This window comes from Diabrotica virgifera, chromosome 9 (assembly GCF_917563875.1).
Source record: "Diabrotica virgifera virgifera chromosome 9, PGI_DIABVI_V3a".
NCBI lineage: Eukaryota > Metazoa > Arthropoda > Insecta > Coleoptera > Chrysomelidae > Diabrotica > Diabrotica virgifera.
The window spans coordinates 203,952,571-203,967,939 of record NC_065451.1 but is presented as its reverse complement, the minus strand read 5'-3'; the positions used below and the strand labels follow the sequence as shown (position 1 = coordinate 203,967,939).

At 31.8% G+C, this 15,369-nt stretch overlaps 3 protein-coding genes and 1 long non-coding RNA gene across 6 annotated transcripts in view; 1 reads left to right on the top strand and 3 right to left on the bottom strand.

Moving 5' to 3' along the window:
- Positions 1 to 2: 2 nt before the first annotated feature.
- LOC114329800 (uncharacterized) lies at positions 3 to 200 on the bottom strand. Its single transcript, XM_050662482.1, has one exon. It carries the CDS (start codon positions 198 to 200, stop codon positions 3 to 5), a length of 198 nt encoding a protein of 65 aa, XP_050518439.1.
- A 6-nt stretch (positions 201 to 206) lies between these two features.
- LOC114329799 (cx9C motif-containing protein 4) lies at positions 207 to 796 on the bottom strand. The gene is made up of 2 exons (XM_028279019.2): positions 596 to 796; positions 207 to 538 (listed from the first exon to the last, which is right to left on the bottom strand). Exons 1-2 carry the CDS (start codon positions 651 to 653, stop codon positions 399 to 401), a joined length of 198 nt encoding a protein of 65 aa, XP_028134820.1. The 5' UTR covers positions 654 to 796; the 3' UTR covers positions 207 to 398.
- A 2,179-nt stretch (positions 797 to 2,975) lies between these two features.
- LOC126892776 (uncharacterized) lies at positions 2,976 to 5,972 on the bottom strand. Its single transcript, XR_007700998.1, has 3 exons — positions 5,190 to 5,972; positions 4,937 to 5,131; positions 2,976 to 3,157 (listed from the first exon to the last, which is right to left on the bottom strand). It is a non-coding gene; the product is annotated as an uncharacterized LOC126892776 (long non-coding RNA).
- Positions 5,973 to 6,559: 587 nt separating this feature from the next.
- The window catches only part of LOC114329801 (H(+)/Cl(-) exchange transporter 5), a 100,447-nt gene continuing 91,637 nt past the window's right edge, over positions 6,560 to 15,369 (top strand). The window contains exons 1-2 of one of the 3 annotated variants that reach the window (XM_050662455.1): positions 6,560 to 6,731; positions 6,835 to 6,923. In XM_050662455.1, the coding sequence (XP_050518412.1) occupies positions 6,849 to 6,923 (75 nt within the window). In that variant the 5' untranslated portion in view covers positions 6,560 to 6,731; positions 6,835 to 6,848. Of the gene's footprint in view, positions 6,732 to 6,805; positions 6,924 to 13,957; positions 13,979 to 15,369 lie in introns of those variants that run through there. The other 2 variants (XM_050662456.1, XM_050662454.1) reach the window with 2 other exon arrangements.

Below are 15,369 nucleotides of genomic sequence, written 5' to 3'. Positions count from 1 at the left end.
AATTAAATTCTAGTTTTTAAACTGGTCGCAGCTTTTTGCAAACAAGTTTTAAAATCTACAAACTCCTTTTTACAATCATTCATAGCAACACTGTCTCTTTTCAAAACACATGTGGCATAACTCGTAGCTTCTTTTCTACACTTTGCTAATAGGAGTGGATACTGTCGATAACGTTCTTTGGCTCGTTTTACAGATTCCATACTTAATTTTTACTAAATCTAGATTTGTGGTTTCTTTTGATTTCTTCCCAATCGTACTCCACTGGGCTGAAGAAACTATCGTATATGGGTTTCGAGAATAATACTAAGAGTGAAAGGGTTGTTGTGGTTATAACAAACGTTCTGGGATATCTATAAATCAATCCACGGTCTTTGGCTCTGAGTCGGTTATTCATACGACTATTGTTCATTATTAGCTGTTTCTCGTTTTTTTGATATGTCAATACCACCACATACAAAGCTCTTATCTTTCCACTTCCTGCAACAATCTCGCATATCCTCAATGACTGTCTGGCAAGGTTTTTCTTGAAAGCGATTTTCTAAACAAAAATATTATGTAATAAAAATGTTAGTAAAAAATGAGGGTTATGGCTTACCTTTCAAACAGGCTTGAATTCTACAAGCGTAAGGTTTGCAAGGATCTTTTGTAGACATTAATCAAACATAATTTTAATTGATATCTATCTTTACTATATCATTTAGCGGCTTATAATTTAAATAAATTGAGGTAAATACAATGAAATTTTTCACTTTATCAAAATTGACAGTGTGACTGACATTGACGTTTATAATCCAACCAAAATGTGTGACAAGTGACAATGATTGTCATTGTCGCTGACGCGACAAATTAAAAGTACATACAGTTGGTATATTGTAAATCTCGATGGACGTCATTACTACAAGAATCTACAGGTCGAGCAAGTCTCGTAAATTTCACGATTGCGAGCCACGCTTCACGCAACCGTGTTTGCGTACTTGTGTTTCGAGTTGCGTGGTCGTGCGGAGTTATATTTACCAATTCGCGCAATCGTACTTGAGACGCTGTGTCAGGTGAGGTGTTTGAAAATTTGTGTAACTTGATTCTGTGGTGTGAAGGTGGTTAAACTTTTGGTTTATTTTTTTTCGCAGAAAATTTTTAGATGAAGTAATTGTATGATGAAGATAACACAGAAAATACAAGAGGGCAGCATACTTTGCAAAACAACTGTTACAATTTGAAATCAACAAGTTGTTGTCTTGCAGGTAAAAAATGTGACTTTTTAAAAAAATTATATCTTGGAAACTAAAAATTATTTTTATTTATAATTGAAACATGTAAAAGTATAGTACTCTCAAAAAAATTTCAGCCAAAAATATTCATTTTTGTAGAGTTGACTGCAATTTTTCGACAACAGCCCTTTTTTGTGGTGAGCAGCATAACAAGTCCAGTCTCATCTGAAATCAAAGTTTCTTGTAGTTTATACCTCTGGCTAGTGAATGAACAAAGGATTTTTTATTAGTTGAGGTCATTTTTGTTTTATAAAAAAAAAACTACTTTAAAAATGAGAAAAATTGGGGTCAAAAATGTGTTTAAACTTATGTAAAATCTTCAAATTTCATTTTTTTAATTCCTTCGTTCATATTCTAGCCAGAGGTATAAACTACAAGAAACTTTTTGATTTCAGATGAGACTGGACTTAGTTATGCTGCCAACGCAAAAAAAACTTAAACTCTACAAAAATGAATATTTTTGGCTGAAACTTTTTTTGAGACTACCTTAAGTACTATACTTTTACATGTTCCAATTATAAATAAAAATAAATTTTAGTTTTCGAGATATCGTTTTTTAAAAAGTCACTTTTTTTACCCACAAGACCTATGTAACCCCTTAAAAAAATGTTTCGAAGAATATGTTTGATGGCCAAGATGCATACATATATTTAGAAGGAAAGTTCCTGATTTATGTAGTATAATACATAATACCAAAGAGGAAGTAGCCCTAAGCGCCGGACTCCACTTGCGATTTGTAGTTGTGAAGATTGAACACATTCTTTCAAATAGAAGTCAATCCATGATTATTTAGTCACAAATGGATTGACTTGTATTTGAAACAATGTGTTCAATCTTCCTGATTACAAATCGCAAGTGGAGTGCGGCGGTAATAACACCAAAATATTCCATATAGGTCCATAGAAGGTACACAGACATTGAAAAATTCCTGGAATATCCCCGAAAACATGTTCCCTGAACATCCCAGGAAAATCCTGTGTCAGCATTTTAAACATTACCTGAATGTCTTATTGGAACATTCCATGAATGTCCACGAATGTTCTCTGGACATTCAAAATATATTTTGTAGACATTCCCTGGATATACCAGAAATACAGTGATGAGCGCTCTAATAACCGGCAAAATAGCACAAAAGATGTATTAAGTAGTGAGATAAAAAGACATTGTATACATTTAGATTGTATTGATTGTGTACCACCTTCAGACGTATCAGACGAGTTTGGAAACTACCACTGTCACAGTGACAATTTTAGTTGACATACTCCTCCGATATGTGTAAAGGTGGGATCAATATAACGTAAATTTAAAGGTTAATTTCGCTAAATTTCCCAGCTCGACTAGTTTCATTTCTTTTTATCTCACAACTAAATATGTTGCCCATATTTTGCCGGTTATTAGGGCACTCATCACTGTACATCCTTGCTGATGTGACAATACCTCCTATCTGTTTTTTCATGAGTTTTGTATGAGAGATGGAAAAACATGTTTTAAGGTCACCTCCTATGTTCATATGTAAGTTTTGACTTGTTTTGTAGTTCATAGATAGTTTAATTTACTACAAAACAAGTCAAAAAATATCATATGAAAACAGGAGGTGACCCTAAGACAAGTTTTTAGTTTCTCTTACAAAACTCATGAAAAAAAACAGATAGGATGTATTATTACATCACTGACGATATGTGGCCATACCAATTAATACATCCTTGATAAATATAAACATTTTTATTGAACAAAATCTTTTCATACATTTTTTTAATGCAATTTACTAATATTCCTAAATATTTCAAAAAAATGTGTCACATTTGCTTTGTAAACTTTTCTTTTGCCTTTCGTAGCCACATATTCCGTTTCCTTCCTGGTTTTTTGTAGACCACTTCTCTCAGCTGATTCTAAAAAAAAAATAAAATAAATGGTAATTTTTCTATCCTTTACAATTAACAATCAGAAGAAATATTATTTACAGATAATGATATGCATAATAATAATAGGTTTGTTCTAGCATCAGTTTCAAACAGTTTGAAACCATCAGCGAATAGTGGACCAGCGCGAGTAGAGGGGATCGCACTGGTGACTGTATTATGTTCTTTTACTGACCAACTGTTTGCTGACGGTTTTTGACTAGTTTGACTGTTTGCTAGAATAAACCTAATAATAATGAATATTTTGTATTTTGACAATGACATCTGATGTGGAAGTCAAAACATTAATAAAATTATTTTTTCAAGTTAACTTTCACATGCGCGTCTTAAAATTGTACTTTTAATACTTATATCATAAATAACTATTAAAACTATCTTAAGAGGAAACAGTATCGATCAACAGGTAGCGAAAATGTGTTCCAAGATTGCGGCTGTAATTTTGAATATTTTTTCGAGATATTTGGCACACATATTCTTAATATAATAAAGAATGGCGGTACAGAGCCCAATTTGAAAAATATATTAATATGTGGAAATTACTCTGTAATTAAATACAATATAAAAAAACGAGCTTGTACCGCCATTAAGAAGAACAAAAAATACACTTTCTTCAAATACAACTTTTTTATCCGATTTTGTGTTATTTTGGAACTACTAAAATTTTTTATTTCATTAGTAGTTCCAAAATTACACAAAATCTAGGCATCGGATAAAAAAGTTTATTTGAAGAAAGTGTATTTTTTTGTTCTTCTTAATGGCGGTACAGGCTCGTTTTTTAAATATTGTATAATTACAGAGTAATTTCCACATATTAATATATTTTTCAAATTGGGCTCTGTACCGCCATTCTTTATTATTTTACGAATACGTGTGCCAAATACTTCGAAAAAATATTCAAAATTACAGGAACACGTTTTGGCTACCTGTTGATCGCTACTGTATTAACTTAAAACATTGTAATTTGCTAAACCAGTATATTTTACTCTACTACTACTCTACTAGCTACCTCATTTTCCACTGTTTCTAAAGACTTGTTTACATGGGTAGAGTTTTGAGGAGAGTAGAGTAGAGGTAGTACTCTACCAAAAATGGCTTGATACCATTCACATGAGGAGAGTACAAGTATAGTACTGATGCTAGTATAGTGAAACCGATTTTTGTATTTTTAAACACTCTTGATTATAAGTGCACCTTAAATTCTTAATTTTTTGCTTAAGCTCGTTTACTCCAAAGCCCCCTTTGCCATTCTTTCGACAATTTCATCCTGCGCAGCTTGCTGCAAACTTTTATTTCTGTAGTATACACTACCTAAATTCCATAAACACTGGTATTCGCCGTATTATAGCTCTACAAGTTTTAAAGTTTCATCTTCGGTGAACTTCATTTTCACTATTTACACAAAACACAATTCCAGCCAGAATGACAGCGCCCCATGGACTCTCCTACCTACTCTATTCTGCCATAATTGAGCATGTTCCATGGGTAGAGTGTGCAGCCGAGTAGACATTTTGGCAGTAGTGGTGGTCATAGAGTAGTTACTTTGCCATAGGTTGCTAGTCACTCTACTTTAACTCCAACTATACACTCTACCAGCTATTCTACTGTGCTGAGCATTTTTACAGGTAGAGTTACTCTATCAAGTACTTGCATCATTACTCTACCCGTGTAAACAAGTCTTAAATCTACTGAATGAAAATCTACTTAATCTTAATCTACTCTTAATGAAAAATGTTAAAATCATTTACCCACCTAGTATTATTGTAGAATTTAAGACAGTCCAGTGCCTTATAAATAATTTCAATATGAATATTTTTTCCTTTAATTCTCCTTTGATACCACTCCAGTTTAGATTTTGGGGAACTTATTTCATTGTGTTTATAGCCCATATTTATTGAAGGAACCCAATCTGGAGATTGTTATTATCGATTAAGTCGGCTGGTTTTCCTATAAGATTAAAATGTTAACATCTTCAAAAATCGTTACTGTTGTAATTGTAACTTACCAGATATAAAATGATTACAGCAGACAGGACAGGAAAATTTTCATTTCGCTAGTAAAACCTGTACATTGTATTGCATTTAACCATTGTTGTCTCTCAGATACCTTATTTAGTTCAGTTTAAAAGTGAACTTTATCTTGACTTTATCACAATTAGGTACTTTGCATTTCACACTTCAAAACACAACACCATTGAAGCATATTATCTTTCTAAATTAATACTTCCAGAGAAAATGTTAAATTAATCTTTGTACAACACAAAATTACAAAGAAATACAACTAAAATTATCTAAAACTCATTAAGAACAGATAGAATAACATTTATCTTTTACACCCAGTAGCCATATTGACATATATTATTATGAATCAGTAGAAACGATTATATTTAAATTTGGTAAATATAACTCCGCACGACCACGCAACTCGAAACACAAGTACGCAAACACGGTTGCGTGAAGCGTGGCTCGCAATCGTGAAATTTACGAGACTTGCTCGACCTGTAGATTCTTGTGTCATTACTACGTTGTTATCTATATTGACGTTGTTGCCAAATTACAAAAATCCTGATTCATTTTAAATCAAATATATTAAAGAATAACTACTCTCCTACTATGTATGAATAACTACTATGGAAAAAATGGTCACGTTGATTTGTCCCTTGAAAATACCGTAGTCGTTGTCAGGCCACATGCACCTACTCAGTAGGAACACAAAATCCTATGCTGAAACGTTACAGGGTAGTGCCCTTCTATTAACGTCTATATTCTTTGATTATATCACATAATTATTTCAATAATGGATTTTATACAACAAAACAAATTAATATTCAATGTAAATAAATAAAAAATTAGAAACAGAAAACAAGAATTAAGTAATAATCTTATGTTAAAAACAATTTGAGCAGCTTGTGTAGTATAAAGAAGTAAAATACGATAAAAAACAACAATAATTATTCATTATTTACATATTTACTTTGAAATGTTTCAGAAAACTAGAAGAATACTCCAAAAATTACAATAATTTAAAGTATACTGAATTTGACAAAGTGACGAATATAAATAAGACAACACAAGAATACGCTAAAGAAAATTATTAAAAAAAAATAATTTTCAAATTTTTTTCAAAAAATTGAAAATGGTTATTCATTTTTGAAAATTAATAAACTGAAAACACTAGAACTAGGCGAGGTATAAGCAGAATTAACATATAGATGATGAAACTCTGCACATGGAGTTCTAAAAATTTTTAATAAAAAAAATTTCCAATCACATTTTATCACAGAACAGATAGTACATTCAAAAACATGATTGCTCATGATTAGTGACATCTCATGGACATCTCTGGACATGGACAGTGACATGACATTGACGGAATGATACGTGACACTTGCAAAAGTGACACCTCGTCTGCAATCTCAACATTTGCGAGCTGATAAAAAACTCCAATTAACTAATTAATTACATTAAATTTTTAAGTTATCAACGCAGATTCGACAAAATGGCTGCAAAACGGGACTTGGTAGAGTAAAAAGACTTCTTCTAAAATGGTAAGTATCCATGTAAAATATCCTGTTAAGCTTTCACTTTGTCTAGTCAACTAGAAATGGATTGAACTTTTTAGGGCTTCACTATTGACCGTTTGTTTTTTAGTGTGGAGTGTAATTATGGAAAAATTTCCCTTGAAGAGTAGTGTTGCCACTGCAGTACCATCACCTTCTTACCAGTCAATGACCAAAAAGGTATTACAATTTTTACAGCTTCTAACTTTTTATTGATGGTAGGAATTAAGTAGATTAGTGAATATACTGATAAGATTTGAGTTTGCATGATTACTGTTGTCATAGATAGTGTGACCAACTCCAATTTAGTCGAATTCGGGACAATGCTGAAAAAAATACCTAAAATCCCGGACTTTTCATTGAAAATCGGGCCATTTGTTTTACATAAGTATAGTACTTATTGATATCATCATTTTATTGATAATTTGACATTTATCATTATTATTTTTAAACAACATTAAATTTTTTTAACAGGATGGGTTGTAATGATTATTTCATTCATAGGAGATTCTGACCAATAGAAAGCTACAGAAATCTAAATTAAACTGATAATTTTTGATAATTTCCCGTCGTCAAGTATATTACGTCAGATGCCCTTCGTTGCTATGAAAAAATACATTCAGTGACATTAATGACAATTAATGTTTTAAAAATTATGAAAGTGATGACTTTCAACCGTAAAATATTTATAACAACTGTGTGTTTAATTGTACTAATTTGTACTTACATAAATAAATTACAATAAAATTTTGGTTTTGAACAGTTTTATTCATGAAATAATCGCAACAAATTGCACTCGATCTCTAAAATTAATGTAGAAATTTGGCCCTCGTGACACTTTGATATAATTTCACTCGCCTTCGGGTCGTGAAATTAAAACTGCCAAAGTGTCACTCGGGAAAAATTCAATAATTTTAGAGCTCTTGTGCAATTACTACTGATAATTACATTTTCGTTAATTTGTGACGTTTCGACTCCAACGTGGAAATTGTTCTCAAAATGGACAAATTAGAAAATCAACTGATGTTGGATTTCCATGTAAATAGAACTTTAGGTTAATATAAAAATATAATTATCATTATTTGACATTCATGTTTTTGAATTTTCTTTTCAGAAGACGATAATTAAAATACAGAAATGAGAAAAAGTCTAGAGTTTGAGTTTTCGTAGAACTATAGTCCACGATAAAAAATGCAATGCGTTTTGAATGTGGTATTAGCATTACACTATAGAATTTGTCGACTTTTTTTCGTCCAACCGATTCAATTTGATGTGAATTCTTAGAAAAATAATGTTTTCAAAATTTCAAAACAGAATTTTACCAAAACGTTGAAAATTCGGATGGCCCGGAAGCCTTGTCCGGGACGCCGGGACACGACCTCGTAATTCGGACCATGTCCCGGATTTTTCGGGCTAGTTGGTCACACTAGTCATAGAGCATGTTAACCACGTCCATCAGTTAAAAAATAATTTTATTATTAAGTAGTTCTGTTTTTTTAACATTTCTAAATTATATTCTTTCAACATTATTGCTTGTCACAGCAGTTAGTTCTCTCCATGAATTAATGGCATCGATTTGAAAACTTAAAACCTTTTTCACAGGGTTTATTTAACCCTCCAGAGGAACGGCGAAATAAGATTACATTATATTTCCATATGGGTGAGGCCTGAATATGTGAACACTAGTACTGCTGGAGTATAAAGCGGCAAATGTGGACAAACTATGTATCACTGCATAAGGTCACCTCTGGAGAGACATATAACGAATGCATGTACATATTTGAAATCAGTGGCGGCCGGTCAGGGTCGGCAGGGTCGCCAGTGCCGACCCACACATTATGGACACATTGTAGATTTTCTAAATATTTAATTTAATCCAGAGTTGATGATATTTGTTTCTGTAAAATAAAAAAAATCTGTGAGATAATACAGGCTAAATTTAATTCATTGTTTTTAAAAGAATTCGATCAATCCGATACGTTACGTGATCCCTACGAGTAAGAAACTTTCAAATTAATAATCCCAGCCATGCATCCGATTGCGATTGTATGAATTCTTTTTTATAAGATCAGCTTCGCTTCGACGGCAAGCCGTCCCTAGATCTACGATTTGAAGCGCTGCGCTGTAGAATATTAGACAACCAATTATACATTTCACCATAATTTCACCCGTATTTGAATGGCAGGGTCCGGCACATAAACAATCTGCCGATCGGTGATAGGTAGACACAGCAGCAGGCAAGCCACGTACCCTGCTAAAGTGTGCTCGGAATGAAATTAATTATGAAATAAAGTAGCTTTTGGAATTTTAAATCTCGGTTAGTTTTCACTGTAGCAGATTTTCGTAAACAGCTTTTGGAAGTTTTTAATTTTATTTTATTAAAAAAGGCGACAATTTTGCAAGTGATGATATTATCTCGATTCGTGAAACAATCGGTTTGAAAACTTTACTAAATGATTATTCTTTTAATATTTTTTTTTACATATTTTTAAGAAAGTGTTTACCCAAACTGATGTGATATTCAATGTTGTTGAAAATCAGTCAACTGACATTATTTATTCCAAAAATAGAATAACAAAGCTGGTAAAAAATCTCAGAGAATTTTCAATATAATATACGCAGTGACGTTTTGGATTCGCTTGATATTTCCGAACACTCCCAAAAAATACAAAAGTATGACACAGATCTCGAAAAACAAATATATTTTGAAATTTTTGATACTATTATTATTTGTGCAAATAGATACTCCTTTTTTTCAAATTTTGAAGATTTGCAAATTTTTGAAGCTTTGCAAAAATTTAAAAGTTACGCCAAAGAATTTTCAAAATATCTATTACACAAGTGTATTAAAACTATGCATCATTCTTTAATCAAATAGACAACTAAAGAATGAATTAAAAGTTTTATATGCTGATCCAAATATTTTCGGAAGATGGGATAAGTTACAAAATATGTATAATTTTATATACTGCAATTCATTGCAACAAACTGTTCCCGAAATTAATAAATTATTATCTTCTCTCATTGCTACCAACTATTGCCTTAAGGTGATACAGTAGCGATCAACAGGTAGCAACAAATGCGGTCCAAGATTCCGAAAGTTCTACGAACTTTCAAAAGTGAGGCAACAGTGCGTCAGTGATTCGACACTGACAGTGACGTTTATACTATCAAAAACAATAATTTTTATACAGATAGGGGCGAAATGTTGCCAAGTCAGTGACGTTCGATTTCTTGTTAAAAAAAATCGATTTTTCTTAGTTTCAATGTGACACAAAGTCTAGGCACGGGATAAAAAAGTTTATTTGAAGAAAGTGTATTTTTTGTCTTTCTTAATGGCGGTACAGGCTCCTTTTTGCAATATTTTATTTAGTTATAGAGTAATTTCCACATACTAACATATTTCTGAAATTGGGCTCTGTATCGTCATTCTTTATTATATTACGAATAAGTGTGCCAAATATCTCCACAAAATATTCAAAATTACAGCCGCAATCTTGGAGCATGTTTGTTGCTACCTGTTGATCGCTACTGTTTCCTCTTAAATGAACGGGATTTCTCTTGTCTCAAAAGTGTCAAAACGTATTGTCGAAACACCATGAAACAGAAGAGTATGTCAAGCTTTTCTCAAATGTCAATAGAAAAAAACTATTAAAATATCTCCAACACATTAATAAATTTTACGATGATGTTGTAACCCATTTTGCTACGTCCAAACAACATAGACTAAAGTTAATTTATAAACATGTTTAGGATCTAAATCTAAATCTAATGTGAAAAAAACAAAAAAAAAAACAAAACAAAAAAAAATAAAAAAAAACAAAAACCAAAAATTAAAAATCTTCTATAATGATTGAAGCCTTTCAATTAGATGGTATACCTATCTGAGGAGACAAAAACCTTTCCGACCCTGTCCCTAAAGCCACGAGCCGCCACTGTTTGAAATGTCAGATTAAAGTTAAAACTACCATAATTTTGGTTCTTGACCACCTAAAGGCTTGCTTAGACACATAAGATTTAGGTTTTGTTATGTATTTTAATAATTCCTTGAGTTGTAATATTGCAGAATAACAGATGAGAGAAATCATTAACTACAACATAATGTGTTGTATACATATGACATTAACAACAACCAACTACTATATTATGAGCTAAACACTCAATTTTTAGGCAGTAAAAAAAAGTTTACAAATGATAAAAAATGCAATTTTCAAAAAACTGGCTATTTTTAAACTGTATCTTCAAATAGACTAGATAGATTTTAATTTGCAAATGCTCTCTCAAAAGATTTGAAAGATATTTAATCTCTTCCATTTGCTGCTTTCTACAGTAGGAAAAATGAAAGAATACCCGTGAACGAACATATAAAACACGCTGTATTTTCCTGTCAGTGTGTCACACAAAAAATTGGCCAGCGCAAGTACATGTAATAATTATTATTACATGTAGAGTCCATGTTTCTGCTCCATATGTGAGGGCCGGCCTCAGCAGTGTTTTGTATAATATGTATATAGTAATTTAATTTTTTCTCTGTTCCATCGTCTCCACTGCTAGGAAATTTTGCTCAACAGCTTGCTTACTATGCCTTATTATGTCAATATCTCTAATTCTTGTGTCTCAGACTGTCTTTTTCAAGACAATATTTAATAGGAGGTAAGAATGGGCATCAACTTGTCTTATTTTATATCAAAAAATCTAGAATTCTCTCCCTATATTCTAACACTGGCTTTTAAGTTAGATATTGTCATTCTTGTTAATCAATAAGTTTTTTTGGTATACTGAACTCACGCATTGATTGGTATTCCGTGGTGGTTGGTTGAGTTGCATGTAATAACCTTATTGTCCACGAAAACAATTAAATGAAATTAAAATAAATGTAAAAACAATAAACTGTCTGTGAATAATATATTTATTTCAATCGGTAAAAAAAAACGTGAAAACGTCTCGAAAGAGGGTTTGTTATTTTAGCGAGGGTGTGACCGCATGGGGTGCCCGCTGTGACTACTGAACTATACCACAAACACTAATCTGTCGTTATGTATTTCTACCATATGGCCAGACAGGCGACAACTTACTAGATCTGGTGTTTTAAAAACTGCAAAGGCATTTTACTTGAATAGGGATATATTTCGTTTCTTAAAACTTAACAGGCCCTTCTATGCATATGGTTTGTATATTAAATGTGAATTTTAAATGGGACATGTTATTTCATTTTGAAAAAGTTATTAAAAATTAAAATTAGCATTTAAAAAGTAGTAATTGAAACGTGTCGCCACAGGTATATAGTACTGTTCTCTTGACACTGTCATATGTGGCATGGAAGTTGAAGAATAGGTGATGTGTCTCAATGTTAAATTCTAACGTTTTCTCGAGGATTTGCCTTATTGAATGAATCTGGTCAATTGTTGATTTTTCTGGAGTGATTCCGGCCTGGTATTTTTCAATTATGCATACTGTGTCAATGTGGAGCCATTCGTAGAGAATATCTGCTAGTATTTTGTAAGCAGTTGTTAACTGGGTTAACAGTTTCCAAAGCTACAATTGCCATTTGGATCGCCAACCTTCGAAAGGAGATGGTGCAATAAGAAGAAGAACAGGGTTACACCTCTGTAGTTGTCTGGAGCTGGTCACTTTTTTTATGTAACAGGCATATCATACCTTGAGACCATTTACAGGCATGGTTTCGTTTTGCCAGACAAAAAGTAAAAGTTTATGCACTTCTTGTTTAAAAGTTATGCATTAGTGAAATAATATATCATTTGACGCAAAGTTACACGAAGGGTTCAAATATCAACTTCCGGTGACAATGGATGAAAACCTAGGACTTACGAATTGGGGACCAATTGTTTGTTCAATTGCAAAATTGACCAATTGCAAAATTTTTTAAAATAAAAAAGATCTCTAACACTGTCGATTTCGATATTTTTCAATAATCTCTCTGTATTTCTCTAATGTAGGGAGCTATTGATGATTTGATTGGGCAGTTGTTACTTTAATGAAAAACGATTTCATGCTACTTAGAGAGGGACAATAGGGAACTTGCATAAAATGTTAAATTCGAAAAAAATGTTATAATCACAACAGAACATAATTTAAAACATGTATCAAAGATAAAAAAGTTTTGTTTGGCTTTCGTTTGGCCCCTAAAGACGATTAAAAATTCAAATTATTCCAGTCAGGCCAAAACGCGTCGTGAAGTCATCCGTTTATATGTTTACATTCTTCCAACAAAGTAAACAGAATTTTAAATTAGACCTTATAAACGTCAGTAGAAAATACAGTTATGTGACGTTACAAGTGTTTTTGATCGTTTGAACTATTCATAGAAAACTTGTACTTTTACAAAATGGTTTTATTTTCCGTAGTAAATCTTCTTTCCTTTCCTTCAACAACTATATCAAACTCCAATGTCAACAAACTGGTATATATTAGGTTTGTTCTAGCAAACAGTCAAACTAGTCAGAAACCGTCAGCAAACAGTTGGTCAGTGAGAGAACATAATACAGTCACCAGTGCTATCCAATCTACTCGCGCTGGTCCACTATTCGCTGATGGTTTCAAATCGTTTGAAACTGATGCTAGAACAAACCTATTATTACAATGACGTACGATAAATGTTAATAGAATATAAATATTTTTCCATTATTCCGCGATGAGGTATACCCAAGTAGGTGGAGGCCAATAAATTAATGAAGAAGAAGAAGAAGAATATACCTAATTATAACCATAAACGGAACCATATAGTTAAACTGTGTGACGTCACGGGTCGTTTGAACTATTTTAAAATACAGAAGACTTTAAATTTGTACTTCTAAGTTATTATGAGTTTTTGAAGCGTAAAATTTTGGAAATCTCATTTGTATACAAAACTGAACATTATTATGTAATAAAGAAAATGTGCAAGTTCCCTATTGCGAATAAATGACAGATGAGCCTCTACATACCAGTCATACATTGCTTGGAATTAATGAAAACAATATCATTAGTAATATTAATTCATTTTGTCAATTTTATTATCAAATATTTGTAATATATCATTACATTTTTTAAGTTGTTTATAATCTTGCATTTCATTTCAAAATCATTCTATAAACAGTTGCAGTGATTCTTTGATATTTCTCTGACACTGAACACATTTCAGTTGATAACAAAACATGTTTGAGATAAATAACAGTAAACACAGTGATCTATTCAGTTCTTATGAAAATGAAAATGAAAATAATTTCTCAATGGTTGTAAGTATTACATAATATTGGTATAAAATTCAGTATATTAAAGCAAGTAATGTATGGGATATGAATAATACATTAAGAAACTGACATATTTCATGATTTATTTATAGCAGGATTGAATACTTAACAGGGAAACTACAAACCTATTTTTAGATTTACTGTACTTGTGATGGATTAAAATTTTTCATAAACTGGTCTAGCAATAAGATTTCAGTGTATCTAATTTAATTCGATGATCCATGACTCTTATAAATGCTTTATGCTTCATTGGAAACTATTTGTTTTGTCTTGTAAATACATTTTGTGTGAAGGATAAGTTGATTCTGAGTCTTGATTAATTTTACTCCTTCATTTTTCTGTTCAGTATTAACTTTTTATTAATATATTTGTTTTTTTATTCCTAACTAGCTGCCAGGCAGACTTCGTACTGCCTCAAACAAAAGGAATTCGTAATTAATAAACAAAAAATGCTCGATGTGAATGAGGTTTTATTATTATTTTTAATTAATTACACATTGTTTGAAGTAATAACGTTTAGATATAAGTAACAAAATAAAGTTTGTAGTGCAACAGTTACAATCTTAAATTTGTTTATCTTATAATGAATATACACTAATATACAGTGGAACCTCGATAACTCGGATTAATCGGGACCGCGGCCGATCCAGGTTATCGAAAATCCGGGTTAGCCGGAGAATATGGTAAAAATTAATAAAATACGGTATACTTACAGATAAACTCCGTTATAATTGAAATAACATGAAATATATATGCACAGTACACATCTAAATTACTAAAAACACGTAAACACAAAACTAAGCAAACGGAAGCGAACAATACAAGATTGTACTACACGCAATACAGTCACAATCGAAACGATGTTATGTTATTTTAGAACAGTGAAGACTAAGACCATTGTTTAAAAGAAATTTTTAAATAGTCTTCTAGTCTTTTTTAAACAATGGTAAGACAGTTTGATTAAAATAAAAAAGGAATACTACTACAGGTGCCGGTGGTTTCCGATAATTAAAGACAATGAACCTCGCTCTGCCATGCCGCCGTGTGCCATGACTCATTTGTATTATCGTATAGTTCAAATTACACAAATACACATTATCTCTCAAATATTATATTACATATATACATTTTTATTTTGAATTGTTGAAATGTTTGTCTGATGAAAATCTTAATCGGAAAAGTCCGGGTTAGCCGGACTTCCGGGTTATCGGGGCCGACTTATCGGGGTTGCACTGTACATAACAGCTTTATTTGACCTACATTCGAAACAACCCTGTATTTATGATTGGATTCGGGGTGGTTCTAACTCTATAAGTGTTGATAAAATAAAATAAAATTAAATAACATTAAATAAAATGAAATAAAATTAAATAGAA